Here is a 16,681-nt window from a genome sequence, read left to right as displayed (position 1 = left end):
AATTAATGTATATACACTGTTTTAATAGACATAATGTGCTACTGCACACTGAATAGGCTACAGTAAATCCTCACTTAATGCTGTCGATAGGTTCTACCACCTAAAGTGAAATGACATAACGTAACCAATTTTACCATAGGCCAATTAATATACACAAGAGTTAAGTTCCTACATATCTCATCATTACAATGGAACAACGCTGAACAAACGATGCTATACTAGGATGTGCTGTACAGTGTACACATAGCTTTCATATGCACTTGGAAATTCACATGTGTGACTCACTTTATTGTGCTTTTCACTTCATAGTAGTGGTTTGAAACCAAACCCATGATATCTCCAAGGTACGCCTGTACTAGTCTAAACCACCACTTAAAAAGCCAGGCTTGCCGAAACCGGTTTGGCTCAGTGGATAGAGCGTCGGCCTGCGGACTGAAAGGTCCCAGGTTCGATTCCGGTCAAGGGCATGTACCTGGGTTGCGGGCATATCCCCAGTAGGAGATGTGCAGGAGGCAGCTGATCGATGTTTCTCTCTCATCGATGTTTCTAACTCTCTATCTCTCTCCCTTCCTCTCTGTAAAAAATCAATAAAATATATTTAAAAAAAAAAAAAAAAAGCCAGGCTTGAGTGAAGCAGATATGTGGCCACGTTGGTGTTCAGCTACCTTCTTCCCCAGGTTTCAAGGCCTGAAGACAAAGACGTGCAAATGCCCACAGTACTTAAGCTTCCTTCCCAGGGTCACAGAAGCCTCAGCAAAAGAGATGAAGATTCTAACATGAATCACATAAGCAGACACAGCAAGTAAATCTTCACTAGCTCTCATCTCAAATACTGACTCCAGGAAAACAGTTCCTCTACTCCTTAGCCACCAAGCCCCTAAAACTTCCACGTGTAGCCATGCATGACTGTCACGCTACTCCATTCAACTCTGCTGGACGAGGCAAGAGTCCCTGGAGTCAGTTACCTGCTTCACACCAAGGTTATGAGAATGTGACCCATTGCTTACCTTCTCGATGTCTACAAGTTCAGTCTCATAAATCTCAGCAATAGTAATGTGGTGTTTGGCTGCGATTGTAAACCTTCCCTGGGGGAAACAAAAAACAGAGTTACATTCCTGTTTGACCTATTTTAATGCCAATCAGTTTAGGAACAAGATAAAAAAAAAATACAACTCTAAGCCATTTCAAGGAGTCCACCCCACAGTCACTCAAGCAAGGTAATGTCTTACCATGTCTGTGTAAATGTCGATGGCTGCATTTAAGCAGTTGATAGCCTCTGAAGCGTAGGCATTTAAGAAAAACAATGAAAAATCCATTCAGTCAAAGAGGGTTCAAGTGAGCCTATTTTCCTAGCTGCTACGAGAACATTACGGAGGCCCCATTTGGGGCAGAGGGGGGCATATTCGTTAATGAGAAACAAACATGAATCATACACAAGTCCAGGCCCCCTCAGCATGCTCTGTCTGTAGCAGCTGCAGTACAACTTAGGGAGCTGGAGCTAGAGTGGTATTGGCTCGGTTACTCTTAATCTACGAGTGAGGACTCCATCCAGGGGAGAGATTGCATTATAAAGCAAACAAATGGGACTGTCATCAACACCCATCATTTACACCTGCTAAAACACAAATGTAATTGTATTTTTCAGTGACATCATGTATATACAGTATATTAATTTTGGAAGAAAGTTCTCTATAAGAAAGACGACTTTAACAGACTACTCTTCATGCAGCCAAAATCAAAGCACTTTGAAATCCCTGTTCAGACAACTCTTAAGTCAACATTTTGTACAATGTTAAAGATACTAACTTTTGGTGGACTAACATACACACAAAAGGAATAAAAAAATCTAGTAAGTGACAGTGTTGATAAAGTATATTATTTTTCCAAAAGTTAGGCTGTGTTCAGAACCAACACACCATCACAAAATGGTGGTGTTTATAATTCTGGCACATGTCTGAAAGCTCCACATTTATTGCTTCTAAAAGAGAGGTGGCAGAGTAAAAAGACCTAACTAAAAAATCAGAAAGTAGATGAACAAAAGTTAAAAGCAATTTCCTCCTAAACTATGTAAGAAATGTGAATTCACTGTCGCTCCCTTAAAACTACAGGAAAATATAAAGAGAAAAATAAGCTACCTATGATCCCACTCAAACCCACTCTCATGTTTCCAGTATTTCCTAGGTGCATTTTTATGTGCACAGACTTTATTATGAATTTGAGATCTCAATTCTCAGTTACCATGTAAACATTGACCAGGTCAATAAAGATTCTCTGAAATCAAGGACTGTAGTAACTGCATCATATTCTACAATACTGATGTATTATAACTTTACCATTTCATATATATATATATATATATATATATATATATATATATATATATATATATATATATATATATATATATACTAGGGGCCCGGTGCACGAAATTCGTGCACTGGGTGTGTGTGTGTGTGTGGGGGAGTGTCCCTCAGCCCAGCCTGCCCCCTCTCACATACTGGGAGCCCTCAGGCGTTGACCCCCATCACCCTCCAATCGCAGGATCGGCCCCTTGCCCAGGCCTGACGCCTCTGACAGAGGCGTCAGGCCTGGGCAGGGGACCCTCATTTCCCCCCATCACTGGTTCTGCCCCCAGCCCAGGCCTGATGCCTCTGGCCCAGGCATCAGGCCTGGGCAGGGGACCCCCAGACCCCTCCGATTGCTGGCTCTGCCCCTTGCCCAGGCCTGATGCCTCAGCCAGAGGCGTAGACCCCTATCACCCTCCGATCACCTGATCGGCCCCTTGCCCAGGCCTGACGCCTCCGCCAGAGGTGTCAGGCTTGGACAGGGGACCCCCATCTCCCCCCGATCACTGGCTCTGGCCCCCGCCCAGGCCTGAGGCCTCTGGCCCAGGAATCATGCCTGGGCAGGGGACCCCCATCTCTCTCTGATCGCTTGCTCCACCCACCGCCCAAGCCTGACGCCTCTGACCCAGGCTTCAGGCCTGGGCAAGGGGACCATCATATCCCCCCAATCCCCGGCTCAGCCCCCCGCCCAGGCCTGATGCCTCAGCCAGAGGAGTTGACCCTCATCACCCTCTGATCACCAATCACCGAATCGGCCCCTTGACCAGGCCTGAGGCCTCCGGCAGAGGTGTCAGGCCTGGGCAGGGGACCCCCAGCTCCCCGCGGTTGCAGGCTCCGCCCCTGCCCAGGCCTAACACCTCTGGTTGAGGCGTCCGGCTCGGGCAGCGGGGACCCGCAGCTGCAGCGGCCCTGCGATCGTGGGCTCCGCTTTAGGCCCAGGCAAGGGACCCCTAGCTCCCGGGACTGCCAGCTTCGACCATGTCCAGCTCCCATCGCTGGCTCCACCCCTACTTCCTGCTATCACTGGCCAGGGCGGAAAAGGCACCTGATTCTCCGATCATGGCTGGGGGGCAGGGCAAAGGCGGCCCCAGGGCCGCCTTTGCCCTGCCCCCCAGCTCTTAGCTCCCCCCTGGGTTTCCGATCACTGTCAGTGGCAGGGGGCTTCTTCCTGCTTTCCCTTTTGCCTCCCTGCATTGTGCCTACATATGCAAATTAACCGCCATCTTGTTGGCAGTTAACTGCCAATCTTAGTTGGCAGTTAACTGCCAATCATAGTTGGCAGTTAATTTGCATATAGCCCTGATTAGCCAATGAAAAGGGTATCGTCGTACGCCAATTACCATTTTTCTCTTTTATTAGTGTTGATATATATATATTTCAGAGGGAAAGAGAGAGAGAGAAACATCAAGATGAGAGAGAATCACTAATTAGCTGCCTCTTGCATGCCCCCTACTAGGTAATGAGCCCACAACCTGGGCATGTGCCCTTGACCAGAATCGAACCTGGGACCCTTTAGCCACTGGCTAGGGGTACCATTCTTATCTCATTGCTCATCTAGGCTGTGTTCAGTATTTCACTTTTGGAAATCAACCGTGGTCAATCTCTACACAAAAGCTCTTGAAAATATCTTATTTCTGTATGATATAATCATAAAAGTTGGAATTTCTAAGTTAAAATGGACTGCTAAAAGAAAAAAGAGAAATTCCACAGCTACCAGTGCATGTGTGAGGGAAGGAATTAATGCTTTTAATTGTTAAATGTGCACTCCTCTAACTAAAAGAAGTATAACATTTGCAAAATTTTACCACTTTAAATATCCAACTTCGCTCTTTCCTTAAAACAAATACTTCGAAAAACATTTTAAAAAGTCAGATGAATACTGTGTAAATAAGTTGATTTTTACCAGCGGATACTGCCCTGACAGGGTAGCTCTGTTGGTTAATGTTGTCCCGATATGCTAAGGTTGCCAGTTCGATCCCCGATCAGGGCACATATAAGAATCAGCCAATCAACACTAATAAAAGAGAAAAATGGTAATTGGCGTACGAGCTACCCTTTTCATTGGCTAATCAGGGCTATATGCAAATTAACTGCCAACTAAGATTGGCAGTTAACTGCCAACAAGATGGCGGTTAATTTGCATATGTAGGCACAATGCAGGGAGGCGAAAGGGAAAGCAGGAAGAAGCACCCTGCCACTGACAGTGATCGGAAACCCAGGGGGGAGCTAAGAGCTGGGGGGCAAGGCAAAGGCGGCCCTGGGGCCGCCTTTGCCCTGCCCCCCAGCCATGATCGGAGAATCAGGTGCCTTTTCCGCCCTGGCCAGTGATAGCAGGAAGTAGGGGTGGAGCCAGCGATGGGAGCTGGGCACGGTCGAAGCTGGCAGTCCCAGGAGCTAGGGGTCCCTTGCCTGGGCCTAAAGCGAAGCCCACGATCACGGGGCCACTGCAGCTGTGGGTCCCTGCTGCCCGGGCCGGACGCCTCAGCCAGAGGCTTCCTGCAGGGGCAGGGGCGGAGCCCGCGCGATCGCGGCACCCCCCGCTGCCACTGCAGGTCCCCGCTGCCCGGGCTGGAGGGTGATGGGGGTCAACGCCTAAGGGCTCCCAGTATGTGAGAGGGGGCAGGCTGGGCTGAGGGACACTCCCCCCAACACACACCCAGTGCACGAATTTCGTGCACCCGGGCCCCTAGTGAATATATAAATAAGTGGAACAGCAAATTGATGTTCTCTCTCTCTCAAAAAACAAACAATAACAAAAAAACCAACATCGGATATTCTAATTTCCCAATAACTGGATCTTAAAACGCGCTAAGTATTTAAGAGTGAGGAAACATGGCGTTTCCTCTAATAAGCAATATACATATTCATAAAATTAGGACATAATAAGTCTTAGATAAAATTAAAGCTAATTTCCAAAAAGTTCTCCAAAATGCAATATAAATGAAGTTTAAAAAAATGCTATTAAGCAACTAAACCACCAGGTTAAATTTAACATATCTTCTCTTCATTAAAGCTGCAAATGATTAAACAACAATTCTTAAAAGTTACCAAAATCTCTATTATTCCAAAGTACAAAAGTTTATTTTTATCAGCGCTCTAAAGGCCCAGCAGTATAACCTGTGAAAAAGGTCACCAACTTCAGCCCTACCATCCTAGAGCAGCGATTTTCAACCTTTCATCTCATGGTACACATGAACTAATTAGTAAAATTCTGTGGCACACAAAAAAATATAGTATACTTTTTGCTGATCTGACCAAAAAAAAGGTATAATATTGATTCATTCACACCGGACAGCTATTGTTGCGTTGGCTACTGTCATTTTTAAAATTGGACAATTTAAGAGAAAAGAACTCAGTGCCCCTATCTAAATAGTCAGGTACTGCATGGTTTAATAAAAATTACTGTGGTTCGCCAGTATGCCACGGCACACAGGTTGAAAATCACTGTCCTAGACAGAGGTGTGTCTTACCGTGAGGGTCTGCCTTTTTGTAAGCATTCCCAGCATCCACAAAGCTGGTGGCGGAATCATGTTTGCTCTGGAGCTGCATATGGAGTTTGGCTGCCTGACAAAATGCATTTCCTGCAGCTGAGGAAGATAAATTATTACAATTAAACAGAGAGGAACAAGTATCCCTACAGAAAAGCCCATGCCCTAAGGGCTAGAAAGTTCCATGCCACTAAAAGAAGTATTCCAGTCAGAAGCACATGGAAATGCAATCAATGCATCTTAGGTATATATAAAAACAGTCAGAATCAAGTCAAACAGTGATAGAAGCTTCTCTCAGCCACAGAAGACCTCCCAAGTGGGCCTGCCCCGGAAGAGTGTGGTACTAACGTGGATCCCCAAGTCAAGTGCTTACACTGGCTCCAGTTACACGTGTTGGTCATTATCATTATTACACGCAAATCTACCCTACAACCAATACCAGTGGTTTGGTATGTTTAAATGTCATCACTTCCTTTATAACCTACATCTTTCCTCTTCTACCGGTAACTTCATTTTTTGCAGTTTATCTATGCTGACTGTCCCAGAACCAATGACGGTCCATCCTTTCCTCACTGAGTATAATCCCACAACTCCAGGCTCTCTAGGGCTGGCTCCATTTCCCCAGATAATATTAAGTGTTTTGATTTTATCATTTCATGCTCCAAAGCTAATTGCTGGCTTTTATCATTTAGCTCTTCCAAAACTAATTGCTGGCTTATTTTTTCACTGAGCACTCATTCTAATCATGCTAACAAATGCCACTCAATTTTCCCAAACCTAAAAGTGTATTTAAAGGAGCAGATATTAAACTAAAGACATACAACTTCTCAAGCTAAATTTCTGCACCTGTCAAACTGGTCTAATACCTGCCAGGATGATCTCTCAAAAGCTCAGTATCAATCAAATTAACTTAATCTTTCTAACTTTTAAAACTTGAGATGCAATGGTGTTATGATAACCACCACTGCTACACAGAAATAATTTCACAGAATCTAATATTTAGCCATTTACTACATGAGTCTCCTGAGCATCTACCATGCTGCAGGCACCAGTCCAGGTCCTGCAGGTATAGTAGAGATGAAATATCCTGGACTTCTATGGTTTACATTCTAGTGAAGAGACAGTATATAATAAAAACACATACACAATATAAATCAGTAAACATTTTTTAATTAATTTTGCTAGATAGTGAATTGCTATCTTTTTTTTTTTAAATATATTTTACTGATTTTTTACAGAGAGGAAGGGAGAGGGATAGAGAGTTAGAAACATCGATAGGAGAGAAACATCGATCAGCTGCCTCCTGCACACCCCCTACTGGGGATATGCCCACAACCAAGGTACATGCCCTTGGCCGAAATCGAACCTGGGATCCTTCAATCCGCAGGCCGACGCTCTATCCACTGAGCCAAACCGGTTAGGGCTGAATTGCTATCTTTAAAAGGGTTGGCCAGGGAAGACCTCACTGAAAAGATAATATTTGAAGGAGATAAAGAGAATCAGCTACACTCTATTTTGAAGAAAGAGTGCCAAAAGGGCTTTGAGGAAGGAGCCCGGCGAATGAGGGGAGTGGGTAGGAGATGAGGTCCGAGACAGGAAGAGTCAGAGATCAGAGATCAGGTAAGTCCTAGAAGGCCACTGTTCAGGACTTCAGCTCTTATTTGAAATGACATACGCTGACACGTTTGAACGGAATTACTTTGGTGGTTCATTAAAACAGACCAGAAAAAAATGTAGAAGCTGATATCAGAGTAGGCAAGAGATGATGGGGGAGGATAAATACAAAGCCTCTTTAGGTATATTAATGTTAATAGCCTCTCTGAAATGGAATTTCCTTAGGTTAGAACATTTGATCACCAGATAAAACAAGTGGTCTTTTTAGATAAGACCACTCCTTCCCCTACTATTACAGGCCCTGAACAAAACAAAAGATGTGAATGCTGAGATAATATTCCTTTCTCCTCCATTTTTTTTGCAGTAATTTATAATTCAGGCATAAGTGTATTTTGAAAACATATAACATGACCTTTTTATCCTAAACTAAACCTACAAAAAAATTTTAAAGCCAGAAAAAGACCTTTCATATTCATCTAGTTCAACAGCATTTCCTTCATTGAAATGATTTTTAAAAGCAAATGGGTAAACCAACCTTAAGCTTACACAAAGTTTTGTGTCAATTATCTATAATAATCTATAATAATAAAAGCATAATATGCTAATTAGACCAGACAGCTGGACGACCTTCCGGACGAAGCCACTGCGGCTGCGAGGGCTGAGCCCCTTGCAAGAATTTCGTGCATCGGGCCTCTGGTATCTTAATAGAGCTGAGGGTGGAAGGAATAGGAAATGGGGAAATGAACGTGTGGAGGGCAAGGACCCCACTGTAGGCCAGGGTGCAGAGACCATGTCCTTGTTCTGGTTGAAGGCCATCTTCATTTCACTAGAGAGATACCCTACTATGACAAGCCCCTTTTTCGAGGGATAGGGGATAACTTTGTTTCTCAAGTCAGTGTTAGAAAGAAACATCCCCTCTCAGACCAATGAAAATAATGATTCTGTTGATTTTGTTATGTGTAATTTCACTGGGTATAAAGCATGACTTTAAAACATGACAAAAAGTCTGTTGGGGTATATATAAGTAACACTCCCATTGTCACACTTCTCAGTGGAACCACAATCAATTATCACAGAGTTGTTCTCAGAGCAAGAAATAGAAGTTCTCTGCTAATGTGTAGGTAAAGAAAAGTAGGCATTTTTACTTGTTTTCATTGAGTTTTACTACAACTTTCAATTTTTATGGCAATAGATTTATTTGAGTACATTAATAAGAAGCAAAAATTACAGTTTGATCCTTAGTCAAGGCAACCAGTCTATGTATCTCTCATATTGATGTTTCTCTGTCTCTCCCTTCCTCCCTCTCTAAAGTGAAAAAAAAAAAGAAAGAAAAAGAAAAAAATTACTATTACTGTAGGAAGTGGTTTATAGAAACTAAAACAGACCCAGTCCTTATGTTTAAATTTTATGTCAGGATTTCAACTTCATTCACTAAATCAAGGTCCTTTAATCCTAGTTCTGACACCTGGCTTGAGGCCTACAATCTTATTCTCTAAGGGGAGAGCAGTCATTTCCTCCTTCAAAATGATTTTAAAAGTATCTTCCTCAAAAGCAAGCAAACAAAAACTGTATACATACCACTCCAATTTTTAGCCATCTTGAACATATTTGCAGCTCTGGTATACATTTCACAAGCCTCTTCTATTCTTGTGTTTCCTCTGAGAAAAATTTAAAAAATGAGATTAAGTTTTTCTAAAATAACCATCCAAATTCCTAATCCTCAAATAATAATTATTTAATGAGCATATACTATGTGCCAGACAAGCAGCATAGAATCCTAACAGCTGCTTAAAGGGGAGACTCTTATTCCTATTTTGCAGATGAGGAAACTAAGGCAAACAAAAGTAAAATAGCTAGCCCAAGGTCACATAGCAAGGATGCCACAGAACTGAGACTCAAATGCTGATCTGGCTGACCCCCGATCTTCACCCTTAACCAGAGTCCTTTCCGTGCATGCAAACTAAAGTTTATATCAATCTGAGAAATCAGAAGTACCTTTTTCAGAGGAGATTAAAATTGGAAGGATAAAGACATCTTTTCCAAGTTAATTTCCAACAGTTTGGCACTATGTTTATTTAGACTTGAAAATGAAAACAAAACCTGAAGCCAGAGCATATAAGAACGAGTCACACTGCTCTATGGCTAATATCTGTCAGCTGTGCCAGGGAACAAGCCCTTCCCCAGGGTGGAAGGGGCCTTTGGGTCCTGCCACTCACTGGTGTGGAAATGCATTTTATAACATCCTTAGAGGAGGGAACTCCACTGCTGCTTTCAGAACATTCAGTTCTAGAAAGTTCTTCACCAGGCAGCTGATTACATTGAGGAACAGTTTTAGCTGCTTAGAAATTTCTTCTCACATAAAGACCAAAATAACCCTCTATAACTTCCACCAATTTTCAAAATCAACCTTGTTTTCACTATGCTCAGGCCCCTCAATTAAAGATGTTTCTCTATCTTATCTATCTATATTATAAACACAGAATAACCAGAGGAAAACCATGACACAGCAGACTGTAACTGTGCAGAACACATGATGAGTAACTGAGAGTGAGTATGGACATAAACACTAATAGTTATAGCCAGTTTGGCTTAGCGGATAGAGTGTCGGCCTGCGGACTGAAGGGTCCCAGGCTCAATTCTGGTCAAGGGCACCTGCCTGGGTTGTGGGCTCGATCCCCAGTAGGGGACGTGCAGGAGGCAGCCGATCGATGATTCTCTCTCATCATTGATATTTCTATCTCTCTCTCCCTCTCCCTTCTTCTCTGAAATCAATAAAAATATACTTTTAAAAAAGACTAAGAGACAAGAAAGGTCAAGGCTGACAAAAGTGAATATGACATGAACATGAATGAGGGCATCTGCATATGCAAGGAACTCCAACAGGCTTCAAACTCCAGTTTAGAGGCATGCAGTTCACTGCAGTTTAGCTGGTAGGCCCAGGTATGAATTATATCTTAGACAACAGTAACTACTAACTGACTCTAGCCTAGTTCTTTAATTCTTAGGGCCTATATTTTAGCATGTGTAAACTGAGGATAATATTATCTATACCTCTGGGTTATTATGAGGATCAAAAGAAATAATCCATAATAATTGCCATTGCAGGACTTGACCCAGAATATGTACTCAATTAGTACGATTATTATAATTGGATTTATATATTGAAGGCATAAAATCCTTTAGAAGTGTTTGTACACCACCTATAATAATAAAAGCGTGATATGCTAATTAGACCAGACAGCAGAACAACCTTTGGTTATCATTCCAGACATCCTTCCGGACAAAGACGTGGCAGTGGGGGCCGAGGCAGAGGCAGTTAGGGGCGATCAGGCAGGCAGGAGAGTGGTTAGGGGTGATCAGGCAGGCAGGTGAATGGTTAGGGACAATCAGGCAGGCTGGCAGAGTGGTTAGAGGCAATGAGGTAGGCAGGTGAGCAGTTAGGGGAAATCAGGAAGGCAGACAAGCAGTTAGGAGTGATCAGGCAGGCAGGCGAGTGGTTAGGGGTGCTCAGGCAGGCTGGCAGAGTTGTTAGGGGCAATCAGGCAGGCTGGCAGAGTGGTTAGGAGTGATCAGGCAGACAGGCAAAGTGGTTAGGGGCGATGAGGCATAGGCAGGCAGACAGAGGCAGTTAAGTGTGATCAGGCAGGCAGGCAAGTGGTTAGGGGTGATCAGGCAGGCAGGCAGGCAAGCAGTTAGGGGCAATGAGGTAGGCAGGCAAATGATTAGGGGTGATCAGGCAGGCAGGCGAGTGGTTAGGGGTGATCAGGCAGGCAGGCAGGGTGGTTAGCGGCAATGAGGCAGGCAGGCGAGCGGTTAGGGGAAATGAGGCAGGCAGGCAGAGGCAGTTAGAGCAATGAGACAGGCAGGCAGGGGCCATCAGGGGCCATCAGGCAGGCAAGCAGTTAGGGGCGATCAGGCAGGCAGGCGAGCAGTTAGGGGCCATCAGGCAAGCAAGTAGGTGAATAGTTAGGGGTGAGCAGGCAGGCAGGCAGAGTGGTTAGGGGCAATCAGGCAGGCAGGACAGTGATTATGGGCGATCAGGCAGGCAGGCAAACAGTTAGGGGCATCAGGCAGGCAGGCAAAGTGGTTAGGGGTGATCAGACAGGCAGGCAGAATGGATAGGGGCAATCAGGCAGGCAGGTGAGTGGTTAGGGGCGATCAGGCAGGCAGGCAAGTGGTTAGGGGCGATCAGGCAGGCAGGCGAACAGTTAGGAGCCAATGGTCTCGGATTGTGAGAGGGATGTCTGACTGCCAGTTTAGGCCCGCAGGACCAAGCCTAACCGGCAGTCGGACATCCCCCAAGGGATCCCGGACTGTGAGAGGGTGCAGGCCGGGCTGAGGGACCCTTCCCCCCCTCCTCCATGCATGAATTTCATGCACCGGGCCTCTAGTTATTCAAAATAGTCAAAAAGAGGAAACAACCAAAATATCCATCAACTGATAAATTAATAAATAAAATGTGGTATACACATACAGACATATTATTAGACAATAAAAAGGAATGAAGTCCTGATATATGATATAATGTAGATGAGCCTTGAAAGCATTATATGTTAAGTGAAAGAAGCCAGTCACAAAAGAGCTTATATTGTACAATTCCACTTATGCTAGAGGCCCGGTGCATGGATTCGTGCACAGGTGGGGTCCAGCCAGGGGGAGGAAACACGGGAGGTTGGCTGGCCAGCCCCGCCCCAGATTGGGCCGGATGGCTGGCCGCAGTGCATGTCATAGCAACCAGTTGTTCCAGTCGGCTTTTATATATATAGATGAGAGGTATAGAACAGGCAAATCCATAGAGACAGAAAACAGATTACTGGCTGCCTAGAGGGGGAGTGCTGAAAAAAAAAATGGCAGAGCTTCCTTCTGGATTATGAATATGTTCTAAAACTGATTGCTGCAATGGTTACACAGCTCCATGAATATGCTAAAAGTGATTGATTTCTACACTTTTAATGTATATATATATATATACACACATATAAAAAAACAAACAGCCCTAACCGGTTTGGCTCAGTGGATAGAGCGTCGGCCTGCGGACTGAAGGGTCCCAGGTACGATTCCAGTCAAGGGCATGTACCTTGGTTGTGGGCATATCCCCATTAGGGGTGTGCAGGAGGCAGCTGATCGATGTTTCTCTCCTATCGATGTTTCTAACTCTCTATCCCTCTCCCCTCCTCTCTGTAAAAAATCAATAAAATATATATTAAAAAAAACGTTTGGGGGCTATGTCACACAGCAAGTGACAGGATGGCAACAAGCCATACCAAAAGTGAAAGTGAAGAATAGCAAAGCCTTTTCTTACTCACACCTCATGCTCCTTTTCCTCCACTTCAAATCTGCACATATATATTTTAAAAAACCAATTAGCTAATTTCCACAATGAAAAATTCCCAACATGACAGAGTTTTCAATATTAACCATAGCTCTTTGGATCTAACAAAAACTTGCTATTTTCTTGTGTCTTGTTTTTCTAAAGTATACCAGGAATCTTTAACTATAATTATAACACAATCATTCTTATTAAAGGTTTCCAAATAGAACTAGCTTAATTAAAATATACTTCATCCTATTATTTTCAGAGATAGAACGCCTACATTATGCCAGGTTTTATGCTGGTTATTTCCACGTTATGTCATTTCACTATTGCAACAATCATGAAAGACGCTATATCCATTTTAAAGAAGAGAAAACTGTATCTGGAGGTCATGGCTCACCCAAGGTCATTCAGGCAAGGTCAGTGGTGAAACTGAACACCTGATTTCAAGTTTAGTGAGCATTATAAAAATATTAAGTGCACCCTGCTAGACTCAAGACCCTCACCTCTCTTAAAACATAAATATTTTTGCCTGGGCCAGCATGGCTCAGCGGTTGAGGGTGTTGACCTATGACCAGGAGGTCACGATTGGATTCCCAGTCAGGGCACATGCCTGCGCTGTGGGCTCAGTCCCCACTGGGGGGATGTGCAAAAGGTAGCTGATGGACGATTCTCTCTCATCATTGATGTTTCTTCTCTCTCTCTCTCACTCTCCCTTCCTCTCTGAAATCAATAAATATACGTTAAAAAAAAGAAAGAAAAAACATAGTATTTTTATTTTCAAAGTACTAGAGAAAGTCACTTATCATAAAGATAACTTAAGTTTAAAATTTAACGAAATAAAAGGACTTTTGAAATTATTTCAAATGCCTATTCTAATAAAAGAATAGGCATATGAAAGTTAATTTTTATAAGTTTTAAGGACATTCAGAGTTCACAATCAAATAATGCAACTGATTTTTATCCAGAGACCACATAGTGAGGTCGAAGAGTCTAGAAAACACAAACAAGTTTCTGTGAGGTAAACTACATTATAAAGTGGATATAATGTATATAATGATACTAAATTGACATTAAGAAAGCTAAATTGGGCCAAATTGACTATTTTTTGCTATTACGGTATCTTAACCTTGAAGAAGAAAACACTTTACCACCATGAAGAAAACAGTGACCAGCCTGAACAAGAACCACCAGCACCATCCCCACCACCAAGCAGCCCAGCGGGCTTTCCCCTTCCCTCCAATTCCTGGGGCAAGGCTGACCTCCCTCCTCTTTTCGATCATGCTTACTCAGGAATCATTCATTGAGATCAGTGTGTGCCAGGAAACACAGGAAATAAAGTTCCTGCCCCTTAATGCTAAGGAAAGAACATTAAACTTCAGGTTAGAAAAAACAGAGTGTCCAACCCCCACTCATGTTACACTGAGGAAGCTTGGTCACAGCCCTATGTTCCACGGACATCAGCGAGTAGGGGAGCTGTGTCTTGAGTCCTTGAAGTCAGCCTGTGAGTCCCTGCTTCTCCTCACTATGCCATCCTGTTCGTTCCCATTTAGAGGGCTGGCAGGGAATCAGCTCAGGAAAATTACAGGCCCATTATTTCAGAGAGCTCGGATGATACCTACATGCAGATAAGTCATTTGTATGTGTGTTTTTTATTTTTTTTTTATTTTTATTGATTTCAGAGAGGAAGGGAGAGGAAGAGAGAGATAGAAACATCAATGATAAGAGAGAATCATTGATTGGCTGCCTCCTACATGTCCCCTACTGGGGATCGAGCCTGCAACCCAGGCACATGCCCTTGATCAGGAATCGAACCCGGGACCTTTCAGTCCGCAGGCCAATGCTCTATGCACTGAGCCAAACTGGCTAGGGCAATGCATTTGAGTTTTAAAAACCAATTGATCATCAAATAATGTGAAGTCTTGTTTTTGCCCTGTGAACCTAAATAAAGAAAACCTCATTTAAAATGGAGCTGGACAGCCCTGAAAGGGGAATATCTTCCCCACCCAGGCACTGAGGGAGCTGGGTGGGGGGCCTGCCCCAATCGATCGCCCCGCAGGGGAGATGGTGAAGCAGGTGAGGGGATGGCACCAGGCCAAGGCGGGGCTGCGGGGCTGCAAGGCTGGGGTCGCGAGCTGGGGCTGTGAGGCTGGGGGCACAAGCCAGGGGCCGATCTCCGCAGGCCACCCTGAGGGACCCCACCTGTACAAGAATTTGTGCACCAGGCCTCTGGTTAGAAATAAAATAATTAGAATTAAGATATTTAAAAACAGAATCCATTAGCCCATTAAGAGAAATACATTATAACCTAGAGGGTTTATTCAAGGAATGCAAGGACAGTTCATTATGAGGAAATTCATGAATTAACATATTAATAACAAAGGAGAAAAATCATGTTTACCTCCACAGATATTGAAAAGGCCTTAAAAATGTAACTTCATTCAATAACTCATGAAAACATCCATTAAGACAGGAATTGACAGATACTTCCTTACCATGAAAAAGTATATACTTGAACCAAGAAAGTAGTGATATATTAGTTAGATTTTAATTAAATACCATTCTTACAATAAGCTCCATTTAAATACAGAAATAGCTAACATTGTGAAATTCTCTTACTAAGTTTCCTTACTGTGAACTCTGTCAGTCACTGAAAAAATTTTGAAGGTATAAAAGCTTTACTGATTTTATAATCTAATCATATAATCAAAAATTAAAAGCATAAAAATAGATTATAAAGTCTTCTATAACTAGGATAACCCTATATCTTGGTTGTATGAACACCCTTGATTTATATCTATTTTCTTGATACCTCAAAAATATCCCAGTTTGGCCAAGGTTGTGGTTTCAATACTTGATCAGGGCACATGCAAATAGCAACCAATGAATGCATAAGTAAGTGGAACAACAAATCTATATCTGTCTGTCAGTCTCACTTCCTCTCTCTCTAAAATCCATCAATCAATCAATCTATCAATCAATCAACCAATCCCAGTTTGGACAATATGTTCACAGCCAATCTATAACCCACAGAAATAGGGAAATATATTCATATATACATATTTTTTAAACCTTACCAGAGCCTATTTTCCATTGATTTTTAGAGAGAATGGAAGAGAGAGGGAAAGACAGAGAAATATCGTTGTGAGAGAAACACATCGATTGGTTGCCTCGTGCACATGCCTGACCAGGTCCTGGGCCAGGGAGGAGCCTGCAACCAAGGTATGTGTCCTTGGCCTGAATCAAACCTGGGACCCTTTGGTCCGTAGGCCGAAGCTCAATCCACTCAGCCAAGCTGACTAGGGCGGGAAATATGTTTTTTAAATTTTTAAAGTAGAATTACAGCTTTACATATTATTTACATATAAAAAGTAGTATTTAGAAACTGAGAATTAATTTAGTAAAATCAGGAAGTAAAGGAGAAAATGCAAGGCCATGTAAGCTATGCTAAATTCATCATTTTTAGCACAATTGATAGATACTGTCTAATATTAATAAATCAGCCCGACTGGTGTAGCTTAGTAGTTGAGCATCGGCATATGAATCAGGAGGTCATAGTTCGATTCCTGGTCAGGGCATATGCCCAGGTTGCTGGCTTATCCCCAGGAAGGGGGCAGCCGATCAATGATTCTCTCTCATCGATGCTTCCATCTCTCTATCCCTCTCTGAAATCAATAAGAAATATATTAAAAAAAATAAAAGAATAAAAATAAAAAGTCACTTCTAGGAAGTAATGTTTAGAAGAGAGAAGCTTCAGGGAAAATTTTACTTTTTAATTGAAATCTTTCTGTATTCCTTGCATTTTTCTACCATATATAGCTACTATCTACACTAATAAAAGAGAAACATGGTAATTGGCATACAACCACTACCCTTTTCTTTGGCTAATCAGCGAGATATGCAAATTAACTGTCAGCCAA

The 16,681-nt window shown here is 43.0% G+C and overlaps 1 protein-coding gene across 2 annotated transcripts in view; it reads right to left on the bottom strand.

The window, feature by feature from the left end:
* Positions 1 to 16,681, bottom strand: part of NAPB (NSF attachment protein beta) — a 43,964-nt gene that overhangs the window by 18,333 nt on the left and 8,950 nt on the right. The window contains exons 2-5 of one of the 2 annotated variants that reach the window (XM_059705392.1): positions 9,026 to 9,105; positions 5,816 to 5,932; positions 1,230 to 1,276; positions 1,008 to 1,085 (exon numbers count right to left, since the gene is read on the bottom strand). In XM_059705392.1, the coding sequence (XP_059561375.1) occupies positions 1,008 to 1,085; positions 1,230 to 1,276; positions 5,816 to 5,932; positions 9,026 to 9,105 (322 nt within the window). Of the gene's footprint in view, positions 1 to 1,007; positions 1,086 to 1,229; positions 1,277 to 5,815; positions 5,933 to 9,025; positions 9,106 to 16,681 lie in introns of those variants that run through there. The other variant, XM_059705393.1, reaches the window with a different exon arrangement.

This window comes from Myotis daubentonii, chromosome 8 (genome assembly GCF_963259705.1).
Source record: "Myotis daubentonii chromosome 8, mMyoDau2.1, whole genome shotgun sequence".
In the NCBI taxonomy this organism is placed as follows: Eukaryota; Metazoa; Chordata; class Mammalia; order Chiroptera; family Vespertilionidae; genus Myotis; species Myotis daubentonii.
The sequence above is the reverse complement of the archived record's forward strand: the minus strand, read 5'-3'. Positions and strand labels throughout refer to the sequence as shown.